Source organism: Scyliorhinus torazame, chromosome 14 (assembly GCF_047496885.1).
Source record: "Scyliorhinus torazame isolate Kashiwa2021f chromosome 14, sScyTor2.1, whole genome shotgun sequence".
In the NCBI taxonomy this organism is placed as follows: Eukaryota; Metazoa; Chordata; class Chondrichthyes; order Carcharhiniformes; family Scyliorhinidae; genus Scyliorhinus; species Scyliorhinus torazame.
In genome coordinates, this window is record NC_092720.1 from 121,861,914 (window position 1) to 121,884,948 (window position 23,035).

The window sequence follows — 23,035 nt, forward strand, 5'->3', positions numbered from 1 at the left end:
TCTACTGACCGTAACGTGTATTTTCTCAACGTCGTTGACGAGCATTCCCGTTTCCCCTTTGCCATACCTTGCCCCGACATGACCGCGGCCACTGTCATTAAGGCCCTGCACAGCATCTTCACCCTGTTCAGTTTCCCCATTTACGTCCACAGTGACCGGGGCTCCTCGTTTATGAGCGATGAGCTGCGTCAGTATCTGCTCGGTAAGGGCATCGCCTCGAGCAGGACTGCCAGCTACAACCACCGGGGAAACGGACAGGTGGAGAGGGAGAACGCGACGGTATGGAAGGCCGTCCTTCTGGTCCTATGGTCAGAAGTCTGCCGGTTTCCCGCTGGCTGGAGGTCCTCCCCGACGCGCTCCACTCCATTCGGTCGCTCCTCTGCACAGCCACGAACGAGAGCCCTCACGACCGCCTATTTGTCTTCCCCAGAAAACCCACCTCTGGGGTCTCGCTTCCATCCTGGCTGACAACACCAGGGCCTGTCCTCCTCCGGAAGCACGTGAGGAGCCATATGTCCAACCCCCTGGTCGAGAGGGTCCAGCTCCTACATGCCAACATTTAGTATGCCTACGTGGCACACCGCGACGGCCGACAAGATACAGTCTCCCTCCGGGATCTGGCACCCGCCGGTTCCCCAGTGACCATCACCTACGCGCCCACCCCTACACCGAACACCGCCCCCACCCCTACACATGGCGGGCGGCATCAAAGTTGGTGGCGCCCACGGGCCGCACGTGGCTTGCGGTGGGGAAGATGGCAGCGCCCCTGTGTCGCACGTGGGGGGTGTAGAAATGCCGGGCCTGGAAACAACGGCGACCGACTGGACCTGGCAAACAGAAACAAAGTGTCCTTTCTTCCCACACCCATTGCAGGTCGCGCTCCGCGCCGGGCAGCGCTGCCTCGAGTGTTTGCTTTGTCCACAAAAATAACACTTGGGCCCCCCAGAGTTGGCTGGCTGCTGCGCGGCGCAGGCTTGCGGTGGGCTGGAATCGGCAGCTGATGGGGCCCACGATGCCCACGAGGGTGCCGCGCGGTTGGGTTGTAGGACTCCAGGTTACGGGAGGCCACTTCTAGTGAATTAGCAAGCTGCCTCGTCTCCGCAAGATCGAGCGTACCCCCTTCCAATAGTCGCTGGCAGATGTACGTACACTTCATGCCTGTGACATAAGCGTCTCTAATTAATAGTTTGGTGTGTTAGACTGCCGAAACTGCCTGGCAGTCACAGTTCCTACCGAGGACCTGTAGGGCCCGCAAGAAATCGTCCAGAGTCTCCCCGGAGATTTGCTGTCTCGTGGCCAGGAGGTGCCTGGTGTACACTTGATTCACCGGTTTAACGTAATGTCCCTTCAGGAGTGTCATCGCTTCTGAGTAGGTGGGCGCATCCCGGATGAGGGGGAAAATTTCAGGGCTCACCCGTGAGTAGAGGACTTGGAGCTTCTGTGTGTCCGAGGGTTCTTCAGTGGCTGCTCTGAGGTAGCCTTCGAAGCAGGCTAGCCAGTGGTCGAAGGTAGACGTGGCGTTGGCTGCGTGAGGGCTCAGCTCCAGGCGATCAGGCTTGATTTGGAGATCCATCTTTTAAAATCGTACAATAAATTGATGTGCCGTCAATTACCATGAGACGAGAATGGTGAAACAATCGAGGCTTTATTGCACAAGATGTTGTGCCATCCGCAGCTGGAACCAGGATGGAAGCAGCGCAGGAGAGCACACACTTTTATACATCGCCTGCTGGGCGGAGTCAGCAGGCAGGGGTTTACTGTCGTACCTGTGACATACGGGCAGTGCCGCAATACATAAAATATATCACTAGTGGTGTTTACCACAACGTGCATGTAAGGCAGCGTTTATGTGTGCATGAAACTCTGGGTGTGTGTAGTGTACGTGTGTAGTGTATGTACGACTATGTGGATGTAAGGGTGCGATTATGTGTATGTGAAACTGTGTGTAGCGTGTGGTGTGTGTGTAAGGCTTTGTTTATGTGCATGTAAAACTGTGTGTAGTGCGTGTGGACGACTGTATGTGCATGTAAGGCTGTATTTATGTGTATGTGAAACTGTGTGTGTGTGTGTGTGTGTGTGTGTATGTTGGTTGTGATTGATTGTGTGTGTATGTTATTTCCTGTTGGTACAGGCATCCAGATCAAGAACAGGCCCCTACCAGATTCAGGCCTTGTGCATTGCAAAAGATTGAGGTTGTATTAATGAGTGAACAGTGAAATGAATGGGTGACACTGAAGCTTGTGGAAGGAACAAGATGGGGAAGACCAAGTGAGGGAGGAGAGGGTGAAAGATATTTATGGTAATTCTTGTCTGTTTGTTCCTAGGCTTCAGCAGGGATCAAGCCGAAGCATTTTCTGAAGATGCCGGACTTGATTGAATATTACAAACAGGAGAACTCCGGGCTGGTGACTAACCTGCGGTATCCAGTGGAAAGAGTGGAAGAGGCGGAGGGGGCGGAGGTGGCAATAGGTAATAGTGGGGAAGCATCCTGATTTGCAAGCTGGGGTTAATGTGTCCCAATTCAGCTGTAAGACAACAGTCCCCCTCCCCCCTACCCTCCGCCCCCACTCAGTACTGAGCCATGCAGATAGGGAGGTTGCCTGGCTTCCAGTCTGTGCTGAGTTAGCCGTTCTCAGCCAGGGGGCAAGCTGAGTTCTACAGTTGGGCTCATTACCCTTGGACTAAGAAGATGGCAGGTCAGTTAGGGCTCCTGCTTCTGGCCACTGTGCAGGACTTTGGAGCGTGCACGTGTCTGATGGCTGCAGACGGAATTGGGATTAGGGAATTGAAAAAGGCTACTGCCACTCCGCGGATTGGGAATACATGAGGGATGTTGATGTGCATGAGGCCATACTGTGAGGACTTCAGCTGACCAATTGAAGTAGGCTGGGCCCGTTTACTTACGGTGTGGACTGTAATCGGAGGCAGTGATGTAGCCAGCCTGAGGTACATTCCTCCTGGGATCGGGATTGTGCATTTGTAATACTGAGCAGTGTGGAGGGGGGGGGGGGGGAGTGCTGATCCTGAAGCCAGTGCCATTCCCACCCCCATCAGTGCTACCCTACACCCAGCTCACATCAGGCGACAGCTGATGAACGAGTAAACAACTTTATTTGGTTCTTAGGTCAGAGCCGTTGTGTCATTTTCAGTCCTGTTAAGACAGGATTTATTTTACTCTTGGGTGTGAGAGAACTGACGCTGAGACTTATTTCCTCAACATTTTACAGGGGCTTCCAATGTCGTTGACTCCACTGCAAGGATTCGGAGTGATGCCAGCAGGTCCCTGGTCAGTGAGACCCTCGCAAGACGCCTTGAAGAAGTGGACACCGCTATTTTGGCACAGTAACTAAGCCTGAGTCCTATATGAGGGGGTCTAACAAACTGGCATTGGGGTGGGGACGGGGGTGGACTTGGAAGAGGCCGAGCTTTAGTGCATTTAAAGACCTATCCTTTATTTAATGTTCACACCATATCACTCCACACACCTGAACCCACCCCCACCATTCTTTACTTCCAGCTCGACTTATCTCTCACCAAATTTCCTGGCCTCCAACAAAAGAATCTTTCCCTGCTCGGGTAAGTATGAGTGCTCATCGAGCTAGCATCCACCCATTCAGTTCAATTAAGTCCACATTGTAACAGTTGCTGTGGCAAAGCCACACCAATGGACCACTGAGCCATGAGGTGTAGGCCAGTCATTATTTGTGGGCATGCCCTTGATCAAATACTTTAGCCATGCCTTTTAAATGCTAATATCGCCTGCTCTGACTCATAGACACTCTTGCCTGGAAAGGAAGCACAGAATGAAAACACACTGGCCCTTGTTTGGGAGATCTTCATGTGTTAGAGTATTAATCATCATTCTTGGCAGAGACTCTCGTTGGGTGAGGAATCAAATAGCGCGGGACCGAGACTAAGGTCCTTGATCTCCCACACTCTGGGTTACCGTCACTTGGGGTAACTGTTTAATTCAACACTTTATTTTGCTGGATTTTTTTCTTTCACCACACTCCGTTTTCTCCTCCCCACTGTCTCTGTTCAAGAGTTAAGTGGAGAGGTGGGCAAACCTATCATAGTCGGTGCATCTCTTGTCTGTTTGGGTGTTTCTGAAGGTCTGTACTTTGCAGGACCACCCTGACAGTCCAATCTTCGCCATCTCCACCACTCCTTCCACCCCCCCCCACTCGATGAAAAGGCTGGCTGGCTCTCAACAATGACCTGGTAACATCTGGCCCGGCAACATCTACTTCCATCTCGCTGGCTTATGACAAATGCCTGGATAAAAGGAACACTCTGTTTCCATTGGGGAAGGGTTGGGGAATGGCCCTCTTTAAGAGGCTATTTTTATCCCTATTGTGGCTGTGTGAAGGCAGTGAACAGGCTGATTCTTTTTCTGTAGGGTTCCGAGAGGATTTCACAAGGCCCTTTGCGACTACATTGAGCAGGATATACTGAAAGATGCCGAACACTTAAACTCCTCATCCGTGGACATGTGGCAGCTGCGTCTCTTACTCAGTTTACTCACCAAGGGCCTCAGCAAGTAAGTACATGCCATGCACAGACCATCGCTTTCAACAAGAGCTGGCATTGAACCTTATAAGTCCTGCTTAAAATCTCAAAGATCTGCAATTAGCTCTGTGACTCTTGTTATATAACATTCACCATCTGCATTCTCAAATCGACTTGTTTATGCTTATCAAGCATCTAGAACACTTCCACTTCATAGCAAAATAATATCATAGGATCATATATGCCTTAAGTCTGATACAAAGTAAAGCTCCTTCACAATGCCCCATCAACAGTCCGAGGTCAGGTACAATGTACAGAGTAAAGCACCTGCTTCATTGTCCCATTAAATATTCCCAGAACAGGTACAGAATCGATTAGAACAGAATAAAGGTCCCATTATACTGCCCTATCAAGCACTCACAGGGCGGGTCCAGCATAGGTTAGATAGAGAAAAATATCCCTCACCACTGTCCCATCAAGCACTCCCAGGTTTGGTTCATATACAGCATCAGTTAGATGCAAAGAAAAAAATCCTTCTACGCTGTCCCATCAAACACCTCCAGGCCAGGTGCAGCATGGGGTTAGACGCAAATAAAGCCTCTGCTGCATTTCCCATCAAGCACTTCCAAGTCAGGTACAACATGGATTTGATACAAAGTAAAATTGCCTGTACAGTGTCCAATAACATACTTCAAGGTGAGGCACAACACGGTTTAGATACAATGCGAATCTCCCACTACATTGTTACATCAAACATTCTTAAGGCAGACACGGTACAGTTAGAAACATTCTTCCACACTGTCCCATCAAACAGTCCTCGGACAGGGACAACATGGGTAAGATACACTTAGAGTAAAACTTGCCCCTCACAGAATGCCTGCTCCCATCCCTTAGATCCAAAGCATAAATCTGAATATCAAATAGGGACTGATAACACTGGTAAATCACTCCCAAACTGGCTGCAGTGTTTCAGATGTTAAGACAGCTCACTTTAATTTCCATTTGAGAGTTCAGCAATTTTGGATCATGCTTGCTTCACTTTTGACATCTGACCTTTGACCTAGCTGCAGTGAGCTTTGAACTGGCAATGATTAATGTGTGATTGCCACTAAGTAACCCTTTCCCACCTTTGGATGTGCAGATATCCAAGTTAGAACTCATATGCCTTGGTTGTAAACCTGCGACTGGCAGCAGGAGCACTTTCCAGTTACTGAGCCAGCACAATTGGTGTTGAACTTTACAATGCGATCGTTGTTTTGGGGTCATTTGAGACAGGAACGGTATCCTGCGAAGCGCGGTTAGAAAGTTAGAGGTGAGATGAGGGTCACCCAGCAGACAAGCTTTCTCATGTATTGGTGGTGTAAGGCAGAGGTTAGCAATGCTCCAGATAATGGGAAAGGTTCAAGTTTTGGACAGACTCTTTACAGAAAGTTAGAAGCTGTTGTGGAGAAAACAAGATTATGGTGTGAAACAGGAAACCAAGCTTCTTGGAGATAAATGGAAGACATATCCAGGCCCAATCACTTCAGAGACAAAAGCCTGGCCATAGGAAGTTATGGGTTCAATGACAGAAGGAGACAGTCAGGGAGAGTGAAGAAAACTTATGTGAGGACTGGATTGAACTGTAAGAGCGTCTTAAGTTTTCCATATCTCCATCCTGTGCCCATTGTTCCTCTGCTTTCTGTAAAATACGGTGCTGTCAACTAGTCCTCTTCATGGGAGAAAAGTGAAAAGATTTCACAAGAGCTAATTGACTGGTGGGAGCACAAATGTTTGCTTGCACTATGGATTTTTATCTCTACCCATTTACTCTCCTGAAAGAGCTGATTCTTACTGGAGTATGGTTTTCTCTGGTGATGACCATCCTCTGGTACCTTGGCCTTTGTCCAATGTCCGTACTTTCCAGCAAGAGTTACTGGACAATGATCATGGGCAGGGACCCTGACTGGACATTGTGTTCCTGGGGGACAAGCAGCCAGGTTGCCTCGATTACATTCATAGCTAAGATCAGTAAACCAGCACAAATCAAACATCAGATCCAGAACCTGCATTATGGGGTACCATCCAGCACAGTGCCTTTACCCATTGAGCTGTTAAGCAACATTTACATTCCTGGACAATGCACTCACTGGCTTTGGTGCACATCTCTCTGCCATGTTCTTCTGGCAATGTGCCCTGCCTTGAGACTCCAGGCAGTTTGTTCTTATCCGGTAACACAAGAGTTGAAGAAAAATTGTCCAGCATTGTACTGTCTACTGTGTTTGTGTTTCAGTGAGCTGATCCAGACAATGTCGGCATTGGAGACATCTCAGAATCTGCTTGACAATCAGCCATCCGCTGGAGGAAGCATGCAGGGTCAGGTACGGTATCATTATAATGTACACACTTAGTGATATGCTAAACATAGGGGCTGGTTTAGCACACTGGGCTAAATAGCTAGCTTGTAATGCAGAACAAGGCAGCAGCGCAGGTTCAATTCCCGTACCAGCCTCTCTGAACAGGCCCCGGAATGTGGCAACTAGGGGCTTTTCACAGTAACTTCATTGAAGCCTACTTGTGACAATAAGTGATTATTGTTATTATTAACATACACAATGGGGTTGATGGAAATGCCAAACAGGTTTCGACAGGGTTGGGAAATGGGGCTTGAGGACATAAGACGTTGGTCTTTCATGGATGCTTCTTTCATGGATGCTCCTCTATTCAATAAGTTCAAGGCTATTCTTCTAACATAACTCACACTTTCAGGCCTAGGCTATTTTAAGTTCTAGGTTTCATTTTAATGCTCGCCGTCCCATTTTCCACCTATTCCGAGTGGAGCTGAGGTGTTAGGCAGGGAAAGGTCACTTGACTTCTGGCCAACGTGCAGCTAAGTGGCGAGCATTCAGGACCGTATCACAGTGAGAATGAGGATGACGGAGACACCAGGGCATGGAGCCCTGCAAATTTCCTTCTCTGAGTCTGGAGCAGAACTTCTGCCCCTTCTGCATGAAGATAATGGTTTGCCTTAATCTGTAGGGCATTTTTGTCCTTCGTTAGAGCTACTGGTCCACTTTGTCCCAGTTTCCAGGCTTTGGTGTCTTGGCCCCCTGGTTTCACTGCATGCAGCGTCCTAGTGATGCAATAAGACCCCGAGTCATATAAATTGCTGCCTTCTTTTAGCATGTGCTTTGTGCCTCCTGCAGAACCTCAAATTGTCTGGAAAAGTTTGAAGTCTGGGTGGGTAAGATACCTGTCCATTTTTAATTGCGCACTGGCAGGTAGAGTTAAACCCTGCCCAATGCTTCATTGCAGGTCATTGTGTCCATACGAGAGGCTAAAATAAACTGTTTGTTGAACAAGAAACTATTTACACCTATACACAGGTCCCAGTCGAGATTTCCCTGCACGGCTCCCACTCGGGCCGAGCCTTTATACATAGTGGGCACGATTTATATAAAACAAACAGAGTCCATTCTGGGCGGGATTAGCGGGGCTGTTCCCAGCACTAACTACCCCGCTATTGAACCCCCCCTCCAGGGCTCATTTTAGCATCATTTCCTGCACTGAGGAGCTCCAGCGAGTGGAGCTCTGGCACCCTGATCTCTCGACCCTCTGATGCAACCCCCGGACCCACCTTTTGGGGGTCCTCAAACCCTCCCTGACAGGGCAACCCCGTGCCTGACCTCTGGCAGGGGCAAAGGCATCTTGGTACTGCCACCCTGGAAGTGCCAGGGTGGCACCTGGGTGACACTGTCAGGGTGCCAAGCTGGCAGTGCCAAGTTGTCTGCATGGCATCAGCAGTGTCAGGTTGCCAGCCTGGCCAGAGGCCAACCACCAGGGGGCTTCTGATCGCCTGGGAGAGCCCCCTAAGTATTGTTTTGCCTGGTCCCCGTCTGTGGAGACCAGTGCTAAACGGCACCCAGCTGGGGTCTCCTCGGCGAGGCCAGTACACGTCGGGTGTCAGTTAGATCTGGCGGCAGCATAGCTAAGTGAGCTTTAAAGCTTTTAATTATGCGAGTCTGGGTGTCATCCATTGTAGACAGGATACCGTTATGACCGCCAGGAATCCCAGTAGCGGCCTCTCCGATCCCGTCCCGATTCCGGTGGGACGCGGCCGGTAAATTGCGCCCAGTGTCCATGGCTCAACTGATGGTGACCCCGCCCCTCAGCTGTGGAGCTCATACTCAACGAGAATCACGGGAAGACCAAGTGGACCGACCCTGTAGTACTCGTACGGGTTATAACACAGGGCAATCACACATATTGCCTCTAATTGCACTGTAACATAAGAGTTACCTCTTCACATTGGGAGATGGCTGATGTATCTTCAGTGCATTTTGTTTTAATTAGCAGCAACTTTTAGACAGATTGGATGCGTTAGGATGTCTACGCTGCGCCCTAAAGGCAGCACGCCAATAAAGCCGGAAGACACCTTGCGAACTTGCGACCTCACGAGACGTTATAATGTGAATCCTGCCCATTGTGGGCAGGATCACTTTTTGGCAAATCCGCATATTAGAGCTGGACAGCTAGTCTCACTCTAACATGCAGTTTCCCGAGGCACTTGAGGCGTTGGGATCTATTGCCTTTGCCTCTGAGACCTCGAGCGAGCACCATTCAGTACTGGCCTCCATAAATGGTGACCAGACAGAATGGCATTGTGGGGGCTTCCCAGGGAATCTGAGGCCCCCAGGTGTATGCCCTTTGGGAAGGGTAGTACCCTGACACTGCTCGTGCCACCTGGCACGGCCAAGGTGCCCAGGTGGCACTGCCAGCTGGCAGGGGACCACCAGGGTATTGGGTTGCCACTGCCAAGATGCCAAGCTGGCATTTTCCACGTGGCGGCGATCGGGCTGTGGGTGCCCTGCCGGATGTTGGGTGTGTGTGGGGGGTGGAGGGGAGCCGGGGGATCCCCTCACAGTGAATTGGGGCTTGGGGGGGTCGGGGGTTCCAGAGATTGGGATTCCATTTAAAAATGGCATCCTGATCGCTCGATACACTAAGGAGTTCCGGCAGACGGAGCTCCTCAGTGCAAAAAACGGGGCTACGTGTGGCCTTGGCTGCGCGTGCCTATCTAACCCGAGTGACGTTGGATAACGTTGTGTTACACGGTGTTGTGAGCGCCTGAAAACACGCGGCTAAATGCACTCACTATGGGACTTTGAACCCATTTAGTTAAATTGCGCCGTTGAAGCACAAATTAGCAAGGGAAACGTTCTGACCTCTGCTACTTAAGGACAGAATGTGCAATGAGATATCCCCCATCACAGGAAGGAGAATCTCCATCTTCTCTCATATTGGCATTACCCATTGACCGTTTATGCCTGCCTGTAGGATAGATTTTGGGAATGTTCCTTGTTCTGTGTCTACAGCAGATCAGAGAGGAAACTTTTGTCAACACAGGGCACAAGGGCCCAAGTGAGCTGCATGTGTACGTCATAAGTCGCGTGCTTTCCAGTTCCATACCTTCTGTTTGTGTTCCACTGCTGGTTATGGCAAGACCACAAGCCAATTAATTTGACGCAAACAGTGCTCCCCAATGAGTTCAACTGCACAGAAATAGCAGTTAAAATGCCCCGAGGGCCTCCTTTTCTGCTGTGATCTGGGACAGCGAGATACCAGACGGTGATCCATAGCAACAAAGATTCATAACTACAATCTAGGTTTTGATGATGGTACATCACTCTATTTCCATGGGGAGATTGAAGGACTTTTCCTTTACAATCCCTTCTCCATTTGAATTCATTTCTCTCTGCAACATTCTATGTCTCCCTGACCCAGAGAGGGATTGCATTGTGCTCTTTGACGTTACTCGCCTACAAAAAAAAGAAAGACTTGCATTTCTATAACACCTTTCGTGACCTTGTGATGCTGCCAATAAAATGCTTTTGAAACATAAATTACCGTAGGAAATTTAGTCAAATGGCCAGCGTACCAAGCAAGCCAATGGGAAAGAACGCATAGGTGGGGTCAGCCATGTCTGTTCTGTTCTTGGGCATGTCAAGACTGTCATGATATGCAGACATGCAGATAATGATATACAGACAGGCAGCTAATGAACACAGAGAACAGGACATGACCAATGAGCAGGCAGGACACTCAGGGGTGGCATCTCACTATAAAAGGCACGAGGCACTCACACTCCCCCTCTTTCCACTGATGAAGATCTACAGAGTGAGTCAGGGTGTATGTACAGTATCACACCTCCAGCATGTGGCTAAGAGCTAGTCTGGTTCAGTCAGACAGAGTAACCATACTTAGGTTAGCAGAGAGTCGAACTCATAGAGAACTGTGCTAACTGTGCCACTGGTTCAATAAATCAGATTGAACTAACTTTAAGGTCTGGAGTGTCTTTTGGTTAAAGCTGCATCCAGTTACAACCTGTGTTATCCCAGAGTACATAACACATCAAAGGCCATCTGACCACCTGGCAGTGTCAAAGGTACAAAATGGCTTCCCTTTTCAGCTACTTAACAACAGTATAACTGTGGTTCAAAGCAATTGATTATTAGTGGATCCCCTTGGGATGTTTCTCAGTGATTTAGTAAGGTACTGCACTGTGGTGACTGTCCCATTAATTTGCTGTGTTGCCCTTAAAGGGACAATGAGCACATTACGTTAAAAACAAATTAATTTTTTAAAATTAAGATTGGAGTGGTTTATTTTTAATTTGCAGACAGGTTAGATTCGACCTGCAGGTGACGGAAAATAGGAAATGTTTTTCTTGTGAAGCAGGTGCTCCTGTTTGTTCAACCCGAGCCTAAAAATCTGACCTATCATCAGAGAGATTGTGCCCCTGAGATGTATGTTGGGGCATGCCAGGACTTGTAATCTGCAGCAACATCACACTTAAACCCATCCTTAACCCACAACTGTCTCTGCTGTTTCCAAATGCCACCTTGCCTGTAAACAGATTTTCTTTTCAGGAAGATAGAACCTCACAATGGGTCCAACAAGCCTCCTCATTCTTTTATATAGATCTGTCCCCACCTGCGTTTCAATCCCAATTACCCACCAAATCCCTCACCCATAACTTTTTTTATTCATTCATTCATTCATAGGATGTACCCGTCACTGACAAAGGCCAGCATTACTGCCCATTCCCAATTGCTCTTGAGAAGGTGGTGGTAAGCCACCCTCTTGGCAATCGAATGGTTTGGCCAGCCATTCCACAGAACAGTTAAGAGCCTACCATATGGTTGTGGGTCTGGGGGTCACATAGGCCTGACCAGATAAAGACAGCAGATTTCCTCTCCCAAGGAGCATTTTCTAAATAATAATTTGGTAGCTTCATGGTCACCATTACTGAGACTGGGGATGGGATTCTCCAGCCAGGTCCGTCTGGCGACCGGAGAATCCCGCCCAAGGTCAATGGACTTCTCCACTGTCCGCGACTCGCCCATGGTGTTCTTGCAGCAGGCAGGGTGTAAGAATCCAGCCCTGGCTTTTCATTCCAGTTTATTTACTTACTGAATTCGAACTTTTCCCAGTTGCCGTAGTGGGATTTGAACATGTGTCCCTGGATCAGTCGACCAGGCTTCTGGTTTGTTATCTCTGTAACACAGCCACCACACTACCTGCCCACCCTTTCACTACTTCCTTCACCTTGATTAAAAAAAGATAGTGTACTGAGATAGATAGAAAACTGGTTGGCAGACAAGAAACAAAGAGCAGGAATGAACAGGTCTTTTTCCAAATGGCAGACAGTGACTAGGGGGGTACCGTAGGAATCGGTGCTGGGACCCCAGCTAGTCACAATATATTTTAATGATTTAGATGAGGGAACTAAAATTGTAGGCCGGGATTCTCCGCCGGCAGGATTTTCCGTATGCCAGTTCCCGGTGGTTTCCCGACGGCGTGGGGCTGCCCCACAATGGGAAACCCCATTGACCGGCCGGCAAAACGGAGAACCCCGCCGGCCGGTCAGGGCAGAAATGTGGCGCGGCGGGGCGGAGAATCTCGGCCGTAATATCTCCAAACTTGCAAATGACACAAGGCTGGGTGGGAGGGTTAAATGGGAGGAGGATGCAGAGATGCGTCAGTGTGATTTGGACAAGTTGAGTGAGTGGACAAATACATGGCAGATGCAGTATAATGTGGATAAATGTGAGGTTATCAATTTTAGCATCAAAAACTGGATAGCAGATTATTATCTGAATGGCTATCGATTGAGAGAGGGGAATGTGCCATGAGACCTGGGTGTCCTCGTACACCAGTCACTGAAAGTAAGCGTGCAGGTACAGCAGGCAGTAAAGAACGCAAATAGTATGTTCACAGTGAGAGGATTAGAGTATAGGAGTAGGGATGTTGTTGGACCTGCACTTATCTAGGCAAGTGAAGAGTATTCCATTACACTCCTGACTTGTGCCTTGTAGATGGTAGACAGGCTTTGAGGGGTCAGGAGGTGAGTTACTCAACGTAGGATTCCTAGCCTTTGACCTGCCCTGGTAGCCACAGTTTTAATATGATGAGTCCAGTTCAGTTTCTGATCAATAGTAACCCCCAGGATGTTAATATTGATATTTCTTGTCACATGTACCCAAGTACAGTGAAAAGTATTTTTCTCCGGCCAAGGGAACGTACACAGTAGGTACATAGTACACAAAAGAATAATCAGCAGAGTACATTGACAAATGGTACATCAACAAATCGTGATTGGTTCCAGTGCGGAACATGGACCAAACAAGCAATACATGAGCAAAAGCAGCATAGGGCATCGTGAATAGTGTTCTTACAGGGAACAGATCAGTCTGAGGGAGAGTCGTTGAGGAGTCTAGTAGCTGTGGGGAAGAAACTGTTCCTATGTTTGGATGTGCGGGTCTTCAGACTTCTGTATCTTCTTAGAGATGGACGGGTCTGGAAGAAGCAGAGCCTGGGTGGGAGGGGTCTCTAACTATGCTGTCTGCCTTCCTGAGGCAGCGGGAGGTGTAGACAGAATCAATAGGAGGATGGCAAGCTTGTGTGATGCATTGGACTGAGTTCACCACAGTCTGCAGTTTCTTGCGATCTTGGACTGAGCAGTTGCCATACCAGGCTGAGATGCAGCTGGATAGGATGCTCTCTATGTCACATCTGTAAACGTTTGTGAGAGTTGATGCAGACATACCAAATGTCTTTAGCTTCCGTTGGAAGTAGAGACGTTGTTGGGCTTTCTTGACTGTTGCATCAACGTGAGTGGACCAGGACAGACTGTTGGTGATGGTGACCCCCCAGGAACTTAAAGCTATTGACGATCTCCACTTCGGAGCCATTGATATAGATGGTGGGGGGGAGGGTGGGGTGCCGTGCTACACTTCCAGAAGTTGCATGATCAGTTCCTTGGTCTTTCCAACATTTCGAGAGAGGATGTTTTTGGTACACCATGCAACCAAGTGACCTATCTCCCTTCTGTAGTCTGATTCGTCGTTGTTTGAGATATGGCCCACCACAGTCGTATCATCTGCAAACTTATAGATCGAATTGGAGTCGAATCTTGCCACTCAGTCGTGTGTGTGTATAGGGAGTACAGTAGAGGATTGAGCACACATCCTTGTGAGGCCCCGGTGTTGAGGAGTGGGGGAATTCAGTGATCGTAATGCCATTGAATGTCAAGGGGGACAGTTGGATTCTCTCTTGTAGGAAATGGTCATTGCCTGGCCCTTTTGTGGCACAAATGTAACTTGCCACTTGTCATCCCAAGTCTGGATATTGCCCAGGTCTTGCTGCATTTGGACATGGACTGTTTCAATATCCCAGGAGTCGCGATTGGTGCTGAACATTTGCAATCATCAGCGAACATTCCCACTTCTGACCTTACGATGGAAGGGAGGTTATTGATGAAGCAACTGATTGTTGGGCCTCGGACACTCCCCTGAGATGGTGGATGGGATTCAAATCAGGCGGACTGCTTTGTCCTGGAATAATCTCAGCGATTCCCTCCTTTATCCATCCACTTCTTTTGATTAATGGAAACCTTGTGAGATTCCATCACATTGACCAACTCTTTAAGCTCCTCTCCTAGCTCTCCGATTAGCAGGATTCCTTAAGTCCTTTAATTAATTTACTGATTATTGCTTCCTTCAACAAATAAAGTTTGGACATTTTTGTACGTTAATGCTAGTATTTTCTATTCGCTTATCGCGATGAATGATTTGCCTGAGGATCCACTTTGTTCATTTCTTTCAGAGTCGTCTATTAGGATCTACTTAAAGCCCCGCCTTTTGCAAAAAGAGCAAAGCCGGCTTCCCTAAGTTTTCCTCAGAACCTGTTCCCGTCGAATTTGTCTCCGTTTCACTCCACAGCAGAATGTTCTGTGAAAGGATGACTGAAGCACCTTTCAGCACTTCCTGCTGTAGCTATCTTTCAAATCAGCTCCCTTTCTAAAAATAAACACTAATCTCTTTTAATCTGGCTGCAGCTCGGCAGAAAAGAGTTTGCATGCTGCCCTTCTTTGATGCTCGACAAACAGTCACATAAGCGTCAGTAAAAATAGCTCAGGGGGAAGTCTTGGCCAATAATGAATGAGTGTGTCGCACGCAGCTTCCCCCCTCTGTTACTTCGCAAGAGTCTTCTGTTCTTCGCAAAACGAAACTGTGACGTCCCATCAGACTCCCCACAGAAAAACTGTAATCCGATAACTATCCCTCCCCCAGTAAAATCAGGGAAATAAAAATAATGGTCTGAACTGTTTTTTTCCTGCTGGGTTGGGTGTGTTCTGTGATTGGTTGCACTACTTGTTTATTGGTAAGAACCCAGGCAGTGATTGTCAGTGGGCTATTTGTCTGTGTAGGGCAGCGCTTCTGGCCCCTGTGCATTTTTCAGTGGGTGCAGTACATTACATTGGAAAAGCCGCACAGGTTCAGGCCATTCGGATCAATCAGTCGTGCTGGTGTTTCCGCTCCGTTCGAGCTTCCTGACGTCTTTCCTCATTTAAATCCACCAATGTTACCCTCTATTCCTTTCACCCTCATACGCTTGTCTAACTTCCCCTTAAATGCGTCTGTTCTATTCTCATCAACCACTCCCTGTGGGTGTTAAATTCACGGGACAGCGAACCCTGACTTCTCGCTCCCTGCTCCTCCACCCTGACCTCCGAGGGGGTTGGGCCTTGACACAGTGTGGCTGAAGAGATAAGCTGCAACCTCAATCCTTCCAGCGGAGAGCAGCCAACTCAGTATGGGTTGGTAGTCAAAACCCAGCCCGTTGCTAGTGTGTGGGGCTGTTCAACTCTGGAAGGTGCATTTACCCATTGAAACCATCACGGCAGTGGACCAGTTGCAGCAGTACCTCAGAAAATGCCCAAAAGTTCAAAAGAAAAATCTGCATTTAAATAGCGGCTCTCGCCATTTCATAACATCCAAAAGCAACTAATCGAGTATCTTTGTTTGAAGTACAGTAAGAAGTCTTACAACACCAGGTTAAAGTCCAACAGGTTTGTTTCAAACACTAGCTTTCGCAGCACTGCTCCTTCCTCAGGTGAATGAAGAGGTATGTTCCAGAAACATATATATAGACAAATTCATAGACAATCTCAAGCCAGGACAGTTGGTAGGATTTCACAAGCCCAGGCCAGATGGTGGGGGATGAATGTAATGCGACATGAATCCCAGGTCCCGGTTGAGGCCGTACTCATGTGTGCGGAACTTGGCTATAAGTTTCTGCTCGGCGATTCTGCGTTGTCGCGCGTCCTGAAGGCCGCCTTGGAGAACGCTTACCCGGAGATCAGAGGCTGAATGCCCTTGACTGCTGAAGTGTTCCCCGACTGGAAGGGAACATTCCTGCCTGGTGATTGTCGCGCGATGTCCATTCATTCGTTGTCGCAGTGTCTGCATGGTCTCGCCAATGTACCACGCTTCGGGACATCCTTTCCTACAGCGTATGAGGTAGGCAACGTTGGCCGAGTCGCACGAGTATGTACCACGTACCTGGTGTTCTCACATGTAATGGTGGTATCCATGTCGATGATCTGGCATGTCTTGCAGAGATTGCCATGGCAGGGTTGTGTGGTGTCGTGGTCGCTGTTCTGAAGGCTGACTACCCAGCAAACTACCCAGCCTTCAGAACAGCCTTCAGTAAGATTTCTTACTGTGCTCACCCCAGTCCAACGCCGGCATCTCCGCATCTTTGTTTGAAGTGTCACCGTTGTAATGTAGGAAATCCGGCAGCCAAATTCGCACACAGCAAGATCCCAGAAATAGCAATCGTCTGTTTTTAGTAATGCTGGTTGAGGGATAAATATTGGGCAGGACCCAGTGGGGAACTCCTCTGATCTTTGGAAAAATAAATTGTTGTGGAATTATCTTTTTAAGGTGCTTGACGTGCCAGCTGAGGCCTTAGTTTAACATCTTGTCAGAAAGATAACCATAGAGCACTCCCTCAGTGCTAGAGTGTAGACAGCCTAGATTTTATGCACAAGTGTTTAGAATGTACGTAGAGCCCACAACCTTCCGATTCTGTGGCAAGCGTGTTACTCATGGAGTCATGGTTTTCTTATGCTGCATTCTTTACGCTTCATCTCCTCGGTTAACCCACAGGCTACACTGAATCAGAAAACAGGCCTTAATGTAGGCCTGAATCTTAGGACTTAGGAGCAGTAATAGGCCATTCAACCCTTCGAGCCTGCTCTGCAATTCAATAAGACCATGACTGATCTGGTTGTACCTCAACTCCACTTTCCTGCCCATTCCCGATAACCCTTGACTCCCTTGCCTATCAAAAATCTGTTGCCGCGACTTTGTGCCCCTGCTCACCACAAGCGCAAACGGCGACGCGGATGCAAAATCTCGCGATATTCGGAAAATGGCAGTTTTGCCAGCGAGTTCTGGTTCTCCGATTCCCCCTGCCAGTGGCATATCTAGATTCCCGCCCAGACAGGTAGGGAACCGCATTTAAATGCAGTCAGCGGGCTTCCCTACTAAATTGTCCCCCCCGCATTTGGAATTACCCCCTTGTTGACATGACATGACGATACGTTGGCGAAGTTTACAACTACTTTTCAAAATCGGGAACCAGGTGAAAGGAACACGCCGGGGGCACATGTGTTGAGTGTAGTCCCCGGGGAGGGGGGGGGGGGGGGGGGGGGGGCAGAGGCACATGCCCAGGCCGTAAACCTGGCATTGCCCCCTGACACTGTTCCTCAACACTGTCCCCTGGGGCCGCCCCCCACCCCCCCCCCCCGTGCAGGATAGAGGGCAGAGCCAGGGTCAGTTCCAGGGGGCAGTGCCGGCGGGCAGTGCCAAGGGGAGCTCTATGGAGGAGGGGGGGGGGGGTTCCCCTTGTTCATGTACGGGGTTCCCCTTGTGTATATGGGGGTGTCCCCTGTGTCCATCGGGGGGCGTGGGGAGGGAGATCTCTCGGTTCTTGTGTTTTATATCCGAGATTGGGACGGTGTTTAAAAATGGTGCGTCATTCTTGGGATTCCCAGCTGCCGGCCTCTTACAGCCCTGCTCTGCCAGGGAGGGCCACGCCTCCAGATTTCTTCTGCACAAACCGTTGATTCTCTGGAGGGAAAACCCTCCGTGCAGCCAGCGAACTGCACGCCAGTTTTCTCACCTCAGTCACACCCTGTGCAGAGAATGGAAGATTTCTCCCTGTGTTTCCTGATTACTGGTAGTGAAGTCTCTGGCAGGCATTCGGCTAACTACATTTCTCTCAAAGCATGATTGGTTTTTGGTCCATGGCTACAAAAGGGCCGTTTTTTAACGTTATCCCGTCCTGCGGCACACCAGATTACCAAAAGATTTCCCTGGATGAGATTTTGGAAGTAGGAACGTGCCTTTCCATCTATAATGAGTCTACAGAGCAGCCTGAATCGGGGCCCTAATCCCAAGCTGCGTCAAGCACCATAGACAGTCACAGCCCTCTATTGTTGCTTGGTGGTAACTGACTCTGTGACACAATGCGTCCTCTGTTTAAGTTTTTATCTTTCAGCTTCCTCCTCTGCACTCCTTAAAAGTGCTGACTCATTACTGAGCTGGTTTCGAGTGGTGTCCGACACTCCAGGTCTGCCGTGAAGCCTTCAGGTGCAGGAGATTTATTTTCTGTGGGGCAATTACGGGGGCATTAAAGAAATTGCAAGTTATTTTCATTTTCTTTCACCTTTTATTTATTAGTCATAAATACATTGGAGAGTACAAATGGCTGTTTGACGGTCTGGTGTCCTACGCGTCACCTCTGAGTGCAATCTAACTTAATGACGGAACACAGAAAACATGTAGGCGATTTGGGGAGTTTGTCCATCTCAAGTCTTACCTTCAAGGGCAGCTGGATGTTTGTTGGTGTCAAAGGCATTCAAAAGCACCTTTTGAACAGAACATGAAGAAGAATAAAAATACAAACCAATATCAAGGCTGGCCAGGCGTTTTAGAAATGGAAGGATGTATTCCTCAGGAAAGGGCTAAAAGTCAGACACTCCATAGCAAATAAAAGGTTATGCAGGTGGGAGTGACAGAAATAGATAAGTTCTTGATTAATAAGGGGATCTGGGGTTATGGGGAGAAGGCAAGAGAATGAAGATGAGAAAAATATCAGCCATAATTGAATGGCAGAGCAGACTCGATGGGCTAAGTGGCCTAATTCTCCTTCTATGTCTCATGGTCTTATGGAGGTCATGTGACAAAACCTCCAGGAATATACCCAGCCAGAGTTGGCAACCACAGTTATGTCTGAAATTGGGTAAATCTGTGGGATGATTTTATTCCTGTCAGACTCTTTGTTCATGTGGAGCTCGAATGTTTTATTCACAGGATGATTTATTCCTTCAGAATTTAAGCCTCTAAGTTTTTTGGTCTCAGTCACGATGGCCGGGATCTTACTGGGTCACGGGGAGTGTGCAATGAGACAGGGTTGGGATGGTGGTGGGATGGTGCCGTTCACATCACCTTCCTGCTGCTACTGCTGTTCTACCCAGGGTGGGGTAGGTGGCGGATGATCCCTCCTGACTTTAGGCCGATTGAGGCCTAAGTGGCCTATTAAGAGCCACTCAAGGGACTCTTGACGTCACTGAGTGGACACTCTGATCCACGGGGAGACCACCATGACGGCCTCCTTGCTGGCTCGGTGGGGAAGAACCCTGCTGATTGGACACCCTGTAACCCACTGAGAGCCCCACACACTCCCCCGCCCCTTCTGGAAGACACCCCCCCCCCACCCCGTCCTCACAAATGATCCTCTTCACCCCCCCCCCCCCCCCAATGCCTGCCTGATTGACCCTGTGACTCAATGTGCCTGCACAATTCCATCATCACTGGCTCTTCGCTGCTAGGGCGGAAGATGAGAGTGAAATGAAATCAGGACTTCCATGACTTGACCGAGATCCCCGACTTTCTGGTCTGTGGACAGAGCCATGGCTGACCTGTAAAATCACAGCCAATCATTTTGGTATGCTGTTGGTGCATTGTGTATCATCTTGAAGGGTCTTCACACAATCCTGATGGTTATAAAGGGGATACCTGCACACCAACTAATATTCCCTCTCAATGTGTGAGTGAGAACTGAAATGAAATGAAAATCACTTATTGTCACAAGTAGGCTTCAATGAAGTTACTGTGAAAAGCCCCTAGTTGTCACATTCCGGCGCCTGTTCGGGGAGGCTGGTATGGGAATTGAACCGTGCTGCTGGCCTGCCTTGGTCTGCTTTAAAAGCCAGCGATTTAGCCCTGTGCTAAACAGCCCCTAGTGAGATAATGTGGGCAACAGCCACTTTGTTTTTAACTCCCATGTAGAGTTGCCATTATGACCTTCATCCATTGGGCGAGCTTACACTTACTAGGATTATTTCTTCATTCCCCGGCAGTTGTCGACCTTTACTCTGTAGCTTCCAATTTACTTGTAATCCATGACTCAGCGGTAGCACCTTCAACTCTGAATCAAGAGCTTGTGGGTTTAAGTTCCACGTGCATCACATAATTCAGGACGGCACTTTGGTCCAGCACCAAGGGTGTCCTACACTGTCAGGGGATGCCGTCTAGCCGGTGTGACATTAATTCAAGGCCCCATTTGTCGTCCCAAGTGGATGTAAAAGATTCTACAGCTGGAAAATTATCTCTCCATTCACTGGGGGTTACCTCCCAAATCTCTGGAGGTTAACTCTGCCTTTGCTCACAGAAATTAATTCTCAGGGTTTACCTTTCTGTTCACTGGGGGTATTGCTGCATTCACTGAGGAATACCTCCTTGTTCATTGGGATCTACCTGTCCATGAGTCTCAAGCTCACACACCCCACAGATCTGGGGTGAAATTCTCCTACCCGCCCCGCCACATTTCTGCCCCGACCGGCCGGCGGGAGTCTCCGTAACACCGGCCGGTCAATGGGGTTTCCCATTGTGGGGCAGCCCCACGCCGTCGGGAAACCCCCGGGCACCGGCAAAACGGAGACTCCCGCCGGCGGAGAATGACGCCCCTGGTGAGAACCAGACAGGGGGCGCAATTCTCCCATCGGGAGACTAAGTCCCGGCGCCGGAGTGAAAACCGGAGTGTTTCACTCCCGCGTCGGAGGCCGCTCCCAGCCCCCTATTCTCCCGTCCCCGGGGGGCTAGGAGTGGCGGCGCGACACTTCCGTGCGCCGGGCCTTGCCACCGCGTAAATAACGCGGCCGGCGCCGCGTAAATGACGTCATCCGCGCATGCGCAGGTTGACCGGCGCCAACCCACGCATGCGTAGTTGCCGTCCTCCCCGCGACCGCCCTGCAAGAAGATGTCGGATGGATCTTGAGGGGCGGTGTAGGAAAGGAGGTCCTCGTTCAGAGAGGCAGGCCCGCCGATCGGTGGGCACCGATCGCGGGCCAGACCCCTTTTGAGTCCCACCCCCGCGCAGGGACCCCCTCCCCCCCACAGGCCTCCCCCCCAGCGTTCCCGCGCTGTTCCCGCCGGCAGCGACCAGGTGTGGACGGCGCCAGCGGGAACCTGCCGCTCGGCCCATCCGGGCCGGAGAATCGCCGCTCGCTCGTTACAAACGGCGAGTGGCGATTCTCCGAGCAGCCAGCCGTGATTCTCACCACGCCGGTTTGGGGGGGGGTGGGGTGGAGAATCGCGTACGGGTGCCGGGGCGGTGTGGCGGGACTCGCGCGGCGCCCCGGCGATTCTCCCACCTGGCGTGGGGGGGGGGGAGAATTCCGCCCACGAAGTTGCTATTAAATGAATCCACGTGTCCACGAGAGGAGAGGAGGAGCATTGATTACTCATAAATTGTTAATTGTGATGTCTTTTCAGATTGCTTCTGACACGAGTGTCAGAAGGTTGCTTTCAACAGCTGGAGAACTGAGCAGGGTGCTCTCATCCATAGAGAACCAGGTATTTACATATTCACCGAACAGCATCAGAGATAATGGGCATGATCTCACCAAAAGGGAACAAAGTCCCCTCGCGGGCGCGTTTAGCCGCAGTTTCCCGGCATCGCGGTGCCGAGAAACACATGACTATCCAACGCGACTCGTGTTGAATAAGGGGCCTGATCGGGAAGCGCTTGGCCGAGGCCGCACACGGCCCCGTTTTTTTACAATGGAGAGCTCTGCTCGCCGGATCTCCCCGTTGTACCGAGAGATCGGATCGCATCCCGATCTCCGAGGCACATGAAAGAATCCTCAACCGCCCCGCCCCCCCAAGCCCGACCGCAATATGGCAGGGTCCCCGGCACCCCCCTTCCCCTCCCCTGCAATACCCACGCTGGGCAACCCCGGCCCAATCGTGCACGCACAAAAAATGCCAGCTTGGCATCTTTGCAGTGCCAGCTGGCAGTGCCACCTGGGCACTGCCAGGATTCTAGGCTGGCACTTACAGGGTACCAAGGTGGCACCAGCAGTGCCAGGGAACCACCCTGCCCAAAGGGCATGCAGCTGGGCACCTCCGATCCCCCTTGGAGGCCCGTTCCATCTGGTCCCCGCCGTCTGGTCTCTGAGGTGAAGGGATTGAATCCCAAAGCCTCAGGTGCCTCGGGAATCTGCACATTAGAGTAAGGCTTATTGCCATTGTGGGCGGGATTCACCTCGCAACGTCTCGTGAGATTGCATTGAATCTCGCGAGGCGTTGCGAGTGGGGTAGATCCCTGGAGCAGGGTCTCCCGGCTTTCAACGGCCACGCTGCGTCACGGTGAGCTGCTTTTCTGGCGCAGTGTGGCTGTAGCATTGTGCCCGATGTGGGGGATTGACTTTGTACAATCATTACAATGTTGTCTCATTCAGTCCTATCCAGGATCACCTATTAGTTTTGACAGTCATTCTTTAAGGTTTAAAAACCAATCTAATGTACACCTTAAAGTCATTTCAATGGCTCCCTTGCTTATATGCCTCCGATTCCGCCCCAAGTCTATTGAGCTCTTTGGCCTCGGAAAGGCCAAAATATGAGAGATACAGATACAGCCTCGGTGTTTTTGACTGATGTGGATTTTGGCCCATCATCAGGGTTTCTCAGTAGTGAAAATGCTCATTATAGTTCCACATTAAATTTGAACTATTTAATGAAATCATGACCCAGTATTCCATATCCCGAGCAGTTTCTGAGGGAAACTCCGCTAGTGCTGGCCCCAGGATCACAAGGTTTAGATGGTCACTTGCTACACATACAGAAATAAA

At 49.8% G+C, this 23,035-nt stretch overlaps 1 protein-coding gene across 2 annotated transcripts in view; it reads left to right on the forward strand.

Moving 5' to 3' along the window:
- The window catches only part of inpp5d (inositol polyphosphate-5-phosphatase D), a 212,564-nt gene that overhangs the window by 65,722 nt on the left and 123,807 nt on the right, over positions 1-23,035 (forward strand). For both annotated transcript variants that reach the window (XM_072474741.1, XM_072474742.1), the window contains exons 3-7: positions 2,325-2,469; positions 3,228-3,342; positions 4,400-4,540; positions 6,782-6,869; positions 21,678-21,758. In XM_072474741.1, the coding sequence (XP_072330842.1) occupies positions 2,325-2,469; positions 3,228-3,342; positions 4,400-4,540; positions 6,782-6,869; positions 21,678-21,758 (570 nt within the window). The remainder of the gene's footprint in view (positions 1-2,324; positions 2,470-3,227; positions 3,343-4,399; positions 4,541-6,781; positions 6,870-21,677; positions 21,759-23,035) is intronic.